At 41.8% G+C, this 12,925-nt stretch overlaps 1 protein-coding gene across 4 annotated transcripts in view; it reads left to right on the top strand.

The window, feature by feature from the left end:
* mon2 (MON2 homolog, regulator of endosome-to-Golgi trafficking) overlaps positions 1-4,314 on the top strand; it is a 33,631-nt gene extending 29,317 nt beyond the window's left edge. For all 4 annotated transcript variants that reach the window (XM_026175291.1, XM_026175290.1, XM_026175293.1 and 1 more), the window contains 6 exons: positions 1,034-1,224; positions 1,302-1,362; positions 1,455-1,578; positions 1,805-2,012; positions 3,109-3,191; positions 3,542-4,314. In XM_026175291.1, coding sequence (XP_026031076.1) covers positions 1,034-1,224; positions 1,302-1,362; positions 1,455-1,578; positions 1,805-2,012; positions 3,109-3,191; positions 3,542-3,705 — 831 coding nt within the window. In that variant the 3' untranslated portion in view covers positions 3,706-4,314. The remainder of the gene's footprint in view (positions 1-1,033; positions 1,225-1,301; positions 1,363-1,454; positions 1,579-1,804; positions 2,013-3,108; positions 3,192-3,541) is intronic.
* The last annotated feature ends 8,611 nt before the right edge of the window (positions 4,315-12,925 follow it).

Here is a 12,925-nt window from a genome sequence, read left to right as displayed (position 1 = left end):
CATTTTAAATTTCTCTTTGCTATTTGGGCTGATTGGGACCCGATGAATGTAAAAACAAAGAACTACCAGATTTTTATTTTTTTTAAAAAATTTTTTTAACCTGATTTTTGTTTCTGAGAAGAATTAGATCCACACATGAGGACATTCACTTTAAATTTCAATAGAACAGTTGCAGTATAATGATTTGTTTAGCTACGTAAAGCACTGCTGTGTGAATATTCCTTAAGGCTGCTGCAATTGTTGCTTTTAAAAGAATAATGAATAAACTGGCTGTTTGCGTCTGAAACAACTTTCTTTATTAGACCTACAGACCTGCTCAACCTTTTTAGGATTTTAAACTGGCAAACATTTAAAAAAAAGTTTGGTGTGAAAATTTGGAAAATTCAGTTTACAAAAATGGGTGGAGGAACATAACTTTAGTAGTATGCGATACGCCGCTTCAGTTTTGAAATCGTTTAATTCTGAGAGACCTCCAGCCTCTGGGCAGATTTTACTTGATTGCCCTTTGACCTCACTGTATTGATCGTAATATTGGGTTCATACTGTACATCAGCGGGCAGATGCAAAGTGTTCCCAGTATTTTCAAAACTTTTTTCCAAATTCAGTCCATCAAACACTAAAGGATACTGTCAGTGTAAGCGATCCAAAATCTGCCACTCTTCCTTTTCCCCCTACTTCTGACATCTGTGTTTAACTGCTCTTTTCTTCTCAGTGAATTTTTAGAAACCCAAAACTGAAATGAGTCAGTTTATCAGAGAGATGCTCAAGAAGCAAGGCACTGGTATTTGTGAAATGTCATTGTAGGGAGCGCCAAGCTGCTCTTGGAAATAAGATGACTTTGTTAAAATGTCGCTGGCTGACTTTCTCACGAGGTTGATGAGGCGTCTTTACATTCTCCACTTATATTAACTCTGTCTTTTGTCTAAAAGGAAGAGGGGTGAAAGTTTTTCGTGCACCGCTGTCGAGATTAATTTTAAGTGTTCCTTTGTGTTTCAATCTCATGAGCTTTTTTGTTTTGTTTTTTGCCTTCAAGACTTTAAGAATGCCCTTGAGTCTGAAGTACGCCTGTCCGTCAGAGAGCACCTGGAAGCTCGCTGTGTCGTCTCTGCTCAAGGTGCTGTCCATTGGACTACCAGTGGCACGGCAGCATGCCTCATCCGGGAAGTTTGACACTATGTGGCCAGAGTTGGCCAATGCCTTTGAAGACTTTCTTTTCACCAAAAGGTAGAGATTCCCCCCACCCCCATGCTTATTGTGCAGCTTTCAGAGGTTCTAAGCAGAAAACTGTTGTTCTGTTACAGTACTCCTCCAGATAACCTGTCTATCCAGGAATTTCAGAAGAATGAAGCCATCGATGTAGAGGTACGTGCTTGTTTCTAGACTCTGATAATATATCCCCAAATAGTTTGCAAGTTTTTCCCAAGTTTGCATCATCGTTTCCCTCTTCATTTTAGGTGGTCCAGCTGATCAGCACAGAAATCTTACCATTTGCCAATTTCATCCCCAAAGACTTTGTTGGCCAGATTATGGCCATGCTGAATAAAGGATCCATTCACTCACAGTCTCCCTCATTCACAGGTAATATGGGACTCTGGCAGCTAAGTTGCTTTGGCTTTAGCAGTTGTGTATTCCTGAAACTAGCGCAACAGCATGCTGGCCAAGTGTTGGAATCTTAATTTAGGTGCTTGGTTTGTTGCCGGAGTCTTTCTTGCGGCTTATCAGTAACAACTGTGCATGTGTTGAGCCGTACAGCCAAACCCTGTCAGTCCCTCTCACTGTCAATCGAAAATAATTCTTCCAACAGAGGCAGAGATAGATGTGCGGATGAGAGAGGAGTTTTCCAAAGTGTGTTTTGAGACACTGCTGCAGTTTTCCTTCAGCAACAAGGTTTCCACCCCGCAGGAGGGTTACATCTCTCGTATGGCGCTCTCCGTGCTCCTCAAGAGGTCCCAGGATGTTCTCCGACGATACGTAGAGGACGAGAGGTTGAGTGGACGCTGCCCATTACCAAGGTACCCAGCCACCATGGGTATCTATTTGTGTGTGCTTTTTTTTTAGCGCGTGTTGTTTTACACATTTTCCAAGAGGCCATTAATTCTGATGACTGTAATGCTACACTTTAACCACTGGGAGATTTAGCAAATGCAAAATCAAGACCAGCTCTGGCTTCATTTATCTCTTATTTCTCTTTTTAAACAATGTAAAACCGCCATACTTCTACCACATTTCTCCAAGACTCAGTGGAAGTTAAAGATGCCCATGGATAAACTGCACCACAAGCAGAGAAAATAAAGGGAGAGGGGGGAGAAGTAAAATATATTCTTATGTCTTCTGTATAAATACAAAGTTGGTTAAATAAAAGGGCCTGAAATAAAACAGTACATGCAGAGCTTAACAAATCTATTAGAGCATCTATCAAAACAGCAAAACAAATATCTCAGAAATCTGTCCTGAATTCATTTTTTTCAATTTTGAGTCGGCACACTGGACAACTTTGAAAAGTCAGAAATTAATCAAGCGTAACATTCAGCCACTAAGTAAATAACTGTAATATGACATCTTAATCAAAAATAATGATGTACTTTACCATTTTTTTCTGCTTTTGCTGTAAAACTGAAGTTTGAAGATTCATGGAGAACAACAATAATTATATTTTAACATTAAAAATATTTTTGTTTTAAGAGTTCCTGGTTCTTTCTTACCAGGTTTAAGCAGTGTAGCCATTCTCCTCTCACCCTTTGCATTTTCACCCAGAGAACTGTCGCTCATTGGATGTTTTCTCTTTTCAGACTGTTCTCTGTAAACTCTACAAGTGGTTTCATGAGAAAGTCCCAGCAGATCAGCACCTTCTGTAATACTCAGACCAGCCCGTTTAGCACCAACAATCACAGTTCTGCAGCTCTATATACGTGTGAACAGTATTAACAGAGAAAAAATATATAAAATGTACAAATATACAAACCAGTGTAAAAAGTAGATATGTAATAAATAGTGTTATGTATATACATGATTGTTATTGGCTCTCCCCCTCGCTGTTTGCCTCTTCCACTTTTCTCCTACTGCCGTGCCTTTGTAGCTAAGCAAGGCCTTTGTTGTTTTTCTTTTTAGGCAACAAGTGACAGAGATTATCTTTGTCTTGAAAGCTATCAGCACTTTGATGGACTCCCTGAAAAAAACACAGCCAGAGAATGGTGAGTATCAAACTATAAAAATGGATAAATAAGTCTTGGAAAGATAATAAAGGAGACATTTTCTGCCCATTCTTTGTATCATTGCTTGTGTTTCTGGCAAGGTCAGTTAGAAAAAAAACTAAACAATTTCCTATAACTGCAGAAGATTGAAGGTAAGACATGGTGAAATAGTGTTTTTGAAGTGCCCTTCCGCATATTTGCATTGCATCGCCCTTTGCTCGATAAAATTCCTACAGGCACAGGGAAACAGTTTTGTTCTGAATAAATTGCTTTGATTGTTTTCTATTCACAACTCATATTCCCTTCCTTCTTCCCTCCTTTTCTGATATTCTCTCATTTACTTCCTGCAGTGGATGGCAACACGTGGGCTCAGGTGATCGCCCTGTACCCCACACTGGTCGAGTGTATTACGTGCTCATCGTCTGAGGTGAGCTCAGCCCTGAAGGAGGCCCTGGGGCCCTTTAAAGACTTTATGCAGCCACCCGTCTCCAAAGTCCAGAACGGAGAGTCCTGACCAGGCTCGCTCGCAACCCGGCATTTTTTTTAGTTTTTTTTGGTCTTCTTTCTAAATGAAGAAATCCCGAAGGTGTCTTCTCGACTTGACTCATGCACTTCACAAGTGCACGGATGTGAACTCTGCGGTGACATGAAGCAACCCACGGTGAATAGCGATATCGAGGCTGCCTCAGACTATACCATTGACCCCGACCTTCATGCACATTTTCATATGCTTTTCGTGTGAGCTGATAACGGGCCAACCCCCCCGCTTTCACACTCATATAAACTGGCTGCACTTGCCTGTTAACTACAGAGAATTAAAAAAACAACGGCAGTGTTGCCTCTGGGTTTAGTTTTTGTTCTCCTGAAGAGACTGCATCAGTGTACAGTGTGTGGTGAAAGTGTTGATGATGTTATAAAGAGAAAAATGCAAAAAAACAACAAAAAACTGGGGCTTTACTGATCTTAAAAAGAAATGAACATTTAATCTTTTGCAACATTTTCAACAGTGAGGATTTTATGCAAGAAAACAAATCTTACTGTAACATTCCATGTCATCTTTAACCAGCCATCGGAGAAGGGATGTATGTGTCTGTGTAAAATAAATGGGACAATTCTACAAACAGCTCTTGAGTGTGCTCGATTAAAGTGCATGTAATGAAAATGCAGCTTCCTAGAAGCCCAGATATACCACTTTGTACACAATTATATTTCTGAGTCATCCTGGTTTGAGACCTTTGGCCTGTAGGTGGATGGTGTTGATGTCTAAAGGCCTTCTGTGTTGTCTTGTAGCCTTCTATCAAAGACTGTATATAAAACAAGACAGCCACTGTAATTTGGAAAGTCAGATTTGGAACTTTTTTGAAATGAGACACCGCAGGTGAGACGTGGATCTGACTGAAACCAGTGATGCTGCGCGCTTATGAGGTGGTGACCTGCCAGTTACATCGACACCTCTTTGACCTGCATCGGTGCTCTGTCTCACAGTGTTTTAAATTGGAACATAATTTGCATAAATTGTGTGAAGCTAGCAATGAATATCATAGAATAACAAGATAATTTTTTACTCATAACTCATAAATCAAGTTGAGAAAATATAAGAGAAGCATTTGGGTTTCTTTTAAATGTAGAGTTGCCTCCTGCTGGCTATTAGAATCCATAAGCCACAGTTTTCAGACCTGTGACTATATCGATCTTTTATATACAGTCTGTGGCGACCTTATACGTATATAGAACTCATCTGATAATAGCCAAATAACAGCCTGGCATGTAGGGAACAAGCTTGTTTAACTAAGTAAATTACTGGTTTCAGGAGAAAAGCTCACATTTGAAAATGAGACCCTGCGGTATTTTTCTCTATCGCCTGACATATTAGAGACAGAATTAGGAGAAAAATAATGAGCAGTTTGACTTTCACATTGCAGTATGGTCAAAACATTATTTGATTTTTGTATACATAGGTATACAAAATACGTAGGTGTCTAAGTATCTATTATTAACCTTTTTTTTAACACTGATAATTCTTTACACCATCCCATTATAGCATCTTTTACAGCAGGGGTGGCCAACCCGCGGCTCGCGATCCGCATGCGGCTCTTTGCCTGGTTTCATGCGGCTCTCACGTTCATATCAAAGTTTGTGTTTTGGGGTTTTTTTGTGTTGTTTTAAAATGTGCGCGTTCGCTTCGTTTGAGTTCAATACATTATTTTCATCAAATGGCCATGTGTGTGAGATGAAAATACCGCAAAGTTTCCCAGTAGGAGCAAGTTCGCCCTTAAAATGGCAGGAAAAAATGCACAGCAAAAAGAAAATATGAAGATGAACACGGGACGTTTTTAACAGAGTGGGAGAGTTTATATTTTTTTGTTGAACGCAATGGCAAGCCATTCTGCCTTATATGTCAGACGTCATTAGCGCATTTCAATGCTTCAAATCTTCAGCACCACTTCAGCTCACTCCATGCTAACATCGACCAGGAATTTCCAAAAGGGACTGAACTTCGCAAGCACGAGCTGGCCACTTTGAAAAGTCAGGCAGAAAAGCAGACACAGTTTTTCCAAAAATTTACGAAGCGGTCAGAGACGCTCGCATCCTATCAGCTGGCTTGGAACACTGCACGGGCTAAAAAGCCACACAATGCCTCAGTGATGTTGTTGAAATCTTGTCTCCTGAAAACGACAAATGAAAACGCATGGTATCAGACGTCCAACTGTCCCGCCACACTATTGAACACAGAATATCGGACATTAACAGGGCTATTGAATCACAGTTGCACTCTGACCTTCAAGCATGTAAGTATTTTAGTGTCGCATTGGATGAGAGTTGTGATATACAAGACAAGCCTCAGTTGGCAATATTTGCACAGTCTGTGTCAAACGATTGTGTGATCAAAGAAGAACTCCTGGATATTGTACCATTAAAAGACGGAACCCGTGGCATAGATGTGAAAGAAACCATGATGGCTGCATTAGAAAAAGCAAATCTGCCCATAACGAAATTAACTGCAATAGCCACGGATGGAACACCAGCCATGATGGGATCTGTGAACGGGCTTGTGGGGCTGTGCAAAGCTGACCAAACTATTCCTGACTTTTGGATCATCCACATGGAGCAACTGGTGTCTAAATCATTGAATTTAGATAACGTCATGAAGCCTGTGATGGAAATCGTCAACTATATCCGCACACATGCGCTTAACCACAGGCAATTCAAGAATCTCATCGCTGAGCTGGACCAAGGGCTTCCAGGTGACCTGCCGCTGCACTGCACTGTGAGGTGGCTGTCAAAAGGCCAGGTACTCTCTCGCTTCTTTGAGCTTTTGGATGCCGTGAAACTGTTTACGGAAGAGAAGGACAAGGACTATCCCGAGCTCTCGGACCTCAAGTGGATTATGGATCTGGCCTTTTTGGTCGACATGCTGTGTCACTTGGACAGACTGAACCTGACCCTGCAGGGTAAGGTAAAAATGCTGCCTGACCTGGTGCAAAGTGTGTTTGCGTTTGTCAACAAACTGAAGCTGTTCAAGACACATATTCAAAAGGGAGATATAACGCATTTTCCCACTGCTAAAAGCCAGCAGGCAAGTCTCCAGCGCTGCCCTGAGTAAGCAAAGAGCCAGATATGCAATGCTGATTGAAAACTTGCACGAAAGCTTTGTGACCCGGTTCCGTGATCTACAACTGAAAAGGCCACAGATTACGTTCCTCATCGACCCATTTAATGCAGAGACCGGCTGTTTGAAAGTCCCGCTAGTCACAGATGAAGCTGCGGCTGAGTTGGAGATGATCGATCTTTGAGAGGAGGACCAATTGAAACCTGCTTTAAGGGAAGGGACCATTGAGTTCTGGAAAAGTGCGCCAATGGAAAAATACCCCAATGTCAAACGGGCTGCGCTTAAGATACTGTCAATGTTTGGGTCAACATATGTCTGCGAGTCTGTGTTCTCATGTGAAATCAAAGCATCGATCTGTTGTGACTGACACTCGTGAAAGAATTGCTCCGAGTGGCAACAACGGAATACAAGCCAGATTTGAAGAGGATTGTTCAAGGCAAGGGATGCCAGAAGTCCCACTAAACAACATGCATTGTAAAAGTAAATGCTATTGTAGATTGTTATATTTTTGTTTCTGGACTTGGTTGAACTGAGAGTTTGTGTGTGTGAGACAGTGCACACAATGTTCATTGTTGAAAATGACTGGCCTGTGGTTTTAGTACTGTAGGAGTCCATTTCTGTCATTATCACGTTGGTGTGTGACATTTACAATAAATCTGGCTGAGCAGAGATGTGTGTGTGTGTGTGTGTGTGTGTGTGTGTGTGTGTGTGTGTGTGTGTGTGTGATAGAGAGGGAGGAAAGGATGGGTGATGTTCATGTGTGCCCATGCGTATGATGTGGCTCTTTGCGGTAACACAGTAAAAAAAAAAGTGGCTCTTGGTCTCTGACTGGTTGGCCACCCCTGTTTTACTTATTTAACATATCAATACAAATGCTTTAAATATATTTTTTTCTTTTCTTTTTGAGCATTGAGAGTCGTGATGTGTGTATTCTGTACAGCAGGTGGGGTTATAGTTTCTTGCAGAGGCATCTTAGACACAAAAATACTAAAACTGTTTCAGTCACCCACGAATTTACAAACCAAACCACCATTACATTAAAGGTGGACTCCACTGCTGTCTCTCAACGTGCTCCTGGGGGACCTCGAGCCCTAGCTTGGGATTATGCAGTGGGTCATATGAGGGGAAAGGACCTTTTTGTGGTTTGCACTGAACACGCGGAGGAAAAAGGAGGAGGAGAGAAAGGGGGAGTAAGTCTGCTTGGGCGGGGTTTCCCTCTTATTTCAAGTCTGCACAGAAGAAGAGCGAAGCGGGAGAGAGGACGGAGCGTCTTCGGCTGCGTGGGAATGTTGCTTTCGTCGGCGAAGCGGGGCATTTCTGTCCCTTTACGGCATTTTTGTACTGTTTCTTTCTTCGTTTTCGTCTTATTACCACGTACTGGCTGAGGTAGTAGTTTGTGCTGTTGGTTGGGTTGAGACACTGCCCGCTATGGAGATGACTGCGCAAGCTACTGCCTTGCTAGTGCTGGTGCCTCCACTCCAGCCGAAGGAGAGAGGGAGAGGAAAAAAGCCCAGCTCCCAGCGCTGTTAGACGGTTTTTCCAGGTAATGCACACCTAGCTATGTAGGCTAGCCTCTCGTGGTGTATTTGAAGCTGTAATTTAAACAAGGACATCTGCTTACTGTTGATTTCTAAGCTGAAGCAGTTTAATTGCTGTATCATGTTTTTTCTTCTTCTTCTTCTTCTTCTAATAAAATAGTCAATGACTGTGGGGAGGGGGGGCACTTTTGTCAATGTATTTTTAATTTTTATTGTGTGAGATTTGAATTATTTTTGGAGAATGGGTGAGAAAGCTGGCATGTGTAGTAATATAATTAGCGAGTTTAAAAAAGAAAAGCAATTTTTTTCCTTTCTTTTTTTAAAGATGCACGAGGAAGTGTGTATGCTATAGATTTGCAGTTTTCCGCCACCTCGGGCGGAGAGGGCTATGTAGGAAGCATGTAGGTCAACAGTACTGTTGCTATGAGGAGAGCAGTGACGTGGCTGCTGCTGCCCACAGAGGTGTCCTACAGTACATCTGCTCTGATGCACACAAGCTGGCTGTATGGCTCTCCCCGGACTTCTTTGTTAATAAGAATGCATACCATCATGCTGTGTGTGCTTCTCCTGCACATGAACATCTCTCATATATAAAAGCAGGGCATAAACGTGCACTGTGTTCTCCCTGTATTCTGCCTATCATGCTAACTCTGAATGGTGAACCTCTGTGGTGTCCACACACAGTCACACCACATGATCCGGACCCCCCCCACACACACACACAGTCTGTTGAGCAGCGGTGTCCTCGCGGGTGTCGGTCATGCCTTGCGAGTTAACCTTTGAAATCCTCCCTCAGCTGCCCAGCAGCATCTGGCTCTGCTCTGTAACACATCACCATGAGCCGTCAGGGGTCTCGTGATTGGGGTGTGACCCAGAATGGGTAATGAGCTTTGATTGGCTTGCAGCCTGGGTCGATTAACCCCCACCCCACCACCCTCTCCACACATCCTGAGATGAGAGCGAGCCACTCATTCAGTCGGCTGTCTGACTTGAAGATTGAATTCTGCTTTGACCTTCCAAGAAGACTCCCCATGAAATATTTATGAGTTCACGCTGGATCGTGTGCTATGATAGAGTTATGTTCTTCCTGGGCCACAGTTCTGCCCACTAGCATCTGTGCTGACATTACACAATAAATTCTACGCCGGCTACTTGCTGTAGACACATGTAGGTAGGTTGTAAAGTAGGAGCGCCTTGTGTTTGCAAAAGCCTCTGACTGGTAAATGTAGCACAGTGGAGAGGTGTAGTTATCAGGCCCATGGAGCGGAGGTCCTACAGGCGTTGCATATATTCAAATAACTCCCCCATGTAAGAAATGCAAGTAATCCAGCCTGGAGGGCAAAACCAAACATCATTTATCATATCCTGACTGTAAAGGGAGCCGGTCTATGGATCACTGAGCAACACAGAGGCGGCCTATAGTGTGTCCTTCTCATCCATCTTATGCTGAAGCTCTCATTTGCTGCAGATAAATCATACTTCAGGCAGCCGAAACCCTAAAGCAGTAAATTACAGTCCCCTTTGTGGAAAGTCTGCCAGCTCAGATGGGTATCACAGCTGCACAGATGAAGCGGTGCACCGACAGGACGGTCAACCCTCGCGTGTCCTTTGTGTTATCAGATCCCTCTGCATGATTGTAAAAGAGAGGGGGGCAAGACTGAGAAAACCAGCAGTTTGGCACGTTTAAGAAGGTGACGGAAGTGTTTGGCACCTTTGTAGACGTGTTCAAAAATAACTGAAATCAACACTTTCTGAAAGCTTATCTGTGTTGGTGTGTAGAGGGCTCGCATGATTATTAGATGGATTGTGAACAATGTTTTAAAAAATTTTTTTATCTAATAAATATATAGTTTAATGTATAACGTTGAAGTAATAAACACGGATATTTAGCAAAAACTATCTCTCCTTTTGCCTTTCATTGACACAAACTGGTTACATTCAGGCCTCTTTGGAAGGCAGCACTTTTATTTTTTTTCCTAAGGGCTGGGTTAATAAATAAAACTGTTATTTACTACCTTTATCCTCCTCCAAAAGGAGTGTTTCAAGGCCGTGCCCTCGACTGTCCCATGCGGCACTGCAGCGAGGTAACGCATCACCTTCTATTACAGCAAATGAGTATCGCACTCCGAGCCCACTCAGCATCTCCCTCAGATCTGTCCATGGGTGGGGTGGGAGTGCTGTGACCTTGGAAAAAACAAGCCACCCACAGGAATGACTGTGTCATCATTGTCGTCATCCAATCTGGACCACACACGCACACACGTGTGGAGAGTAGGAGTGGAGTGCCAGATCCGAGCTGGCCTGACTGGAGGAGGATGCGGTGCTGGCCTGTGGGGACCAGATGGCCCTCCAGCTCCTGCAGAGGACCCAAGAGTGTGAGATTCCCACGACAGCGCTTAAAAAATTCTTCTGAGCGCGTTCCACATGCTTTCATAAAGGTGATCAAGTATGCAATATCTTAATATTGACATGTTGGAAGGATAACATTGGTTATAACAGCAATTACAGCTCCATAAACATAATCCTAGGTATTTATTTACTGTCGAATTACCGAGAAACTATAAAGTACAAATTTTACCAATAAAAATTGAACATGGAAAAAGAACAAGTTTAAATAACAGCAAAGACCTGGCTGCAGGACCTTGCTCAACATTCCACACCCGTGTTAAACAGCATTATGCAGCAGTGCCTGTGAAAGGATGTCAGGAACAAATGGTCTTACTGATCACCGTCAGTGATGCAACTCTGATGTCTGAGAACTAAACGAAATCCAATCTCTCCAACTTCCTGTGCACAAGAACACAGTTATTACTAATGCTTCATTTGACACGATCCTCCTTTCATATTCCTGAATGTATATTTAAAGGCAGTTGTTTTCTTTTGTTTGTTCGGAGGTTATTTTAGCTACACATTGGGGACTTTTGAGTGTCACAGCTGGGGAGTGGGGGAAGAGTGGGGTGGGGGCACTATTAACCAATCCAAAAACTAACACTTTCACTTTAAACATTTAATTAGTTTAGCCAGGTTTACTTTCCCTCCTGACTCATATTGGATGTTTTATTCTCCTGACATGTTAATTTAATTTACATCCATGGTCTCTCAGGTATTTCAAGTATTCAGTATGACATCACCGGAGAAGGACTCAGCAAAAATGTTGCAGATATTCCTTTTTAGCTCCACAGATGTTTGACTTGCATTGACAGAATTTTTGGGTGAAAGAAAATGGCCCACATTCGTACCTTTTTTTGGTCAAGCAATCAAGTACGTGTACGTACGTGTTTTTCAAAAAGTCAAGATTACTTTCCTTGCAGCAGCCTCCACCAGGAAATCTTCATTGAGTTTGGCTATCGTGTGAACTAATACCCTTCATCCACATTTTTGCTTCTGGACTGTCTTGACACAGTTTGTCAGAGCAGTGATGGTCTTATGTGGTGCAGATGCTGTCTCCATTAAAGTCTAAGTTCCAAGAAAATTTCTTGTTTGATGCAGAATCAGTTATATCCAGTATTCGATCGTATTTGATGAGTCATTTACATCAGCGCTATATCAGTTCACGTTTTTAAAAAAATCTTTTCTTTCATAAAGTTCATTTGATACAGTTACCAAAGAGGCCAGGCCGCTACTTTTCCCAATACTCTGAGCTGTCTGCCAAGTGCATTCCAGAGCCAGGATCAATCAACACCATTTATTTATTTTTTAAATCACTGAGGCAGCAGAGAATTGTCACAATTGTTGATCAACTACTTTAATAGAGCAGAAAAATGAACTTCTTCACATTTATTTTTTTTAATGTTCCTATGGGATTCTAAAACAGTACAAATCATGTGTGTTTTGGTTTCGGTAAGATATGCGTGACTTACAGTAAAAGGAAGGGAGAGTTTGTCTGCTGGAAAAGGTTATTTACATTTTTACATTTAAATAAATTTACTCAGTTTCACCATTTTCACCTTCAAAAAAAAAAAAAAAGAAAGTACAATTTGAAATAAAATATGGAAACCCACTCCGTAACGTAAGAACTGTGTTGACTGCTCAGACACAAGTTTAGCAATGACGGGCCAGATTTATGCTCTGAGGGACATCTGTAACATCAGCGTCGTTACAGGTACCTGTTATTTATACATTTTGATGTATTTTTTTTTAAAATGAGAACAATAAATCTGAGAAAAGGTTCTATGAGGTAAAGCAGGGATGTCAAACTCCTTTTACATCATGGGCCACATGCGGCCCACTTTGATGTTAAGTTGGTCCGAACCAGCGATACTCCTCTCCTTCTGTCAGTGTAAAGACATTTGACTACACATTTAATCCCAATTACTATAAGAAAAAGAAGTGCAATTTTTAATTTTTCTACGTGATAAAGAACTGTAGCTGTTGGAAATGAGAGAAATCGGTCAGTGCAAATAAATAAATGTGTAAAAATTACAGAAAAAGCTTCTGGTGGCTCATTTACCCCCCGCGCCCTTGTAATTACAAAACTGAAGGTTTTTGTTAATTCATAGAAAATGCCTTGTTTTATTTTTATTTTTACTCATTTAAAAAAAAAAGTTCAGTGAGAAAACAGGAACCTTTTTGTTTTGATCTTTGTT

The sequence above is a fragment of the Astatotilapia calliptera genome, chromosome 7 (assembly GCF_900246225.1).
Source record: "Astatotilapia calliptera chromosome 7, fAstCal1.2, whole genome shotgun sequence".
Classification (NCBI taxonomy): domain Eukaryota; kingdom Metazoa; phylum Chordata; class Actinopteri; order Cichliformes; family Cichlidae; genus Astatotilapia; species Astatotilapia calliptera.
The sequence above is the reverse complement of the archived record's forward strand: the minus strand, read 5'-3'. Positions and strand labels throughout refer to the sequence as shown.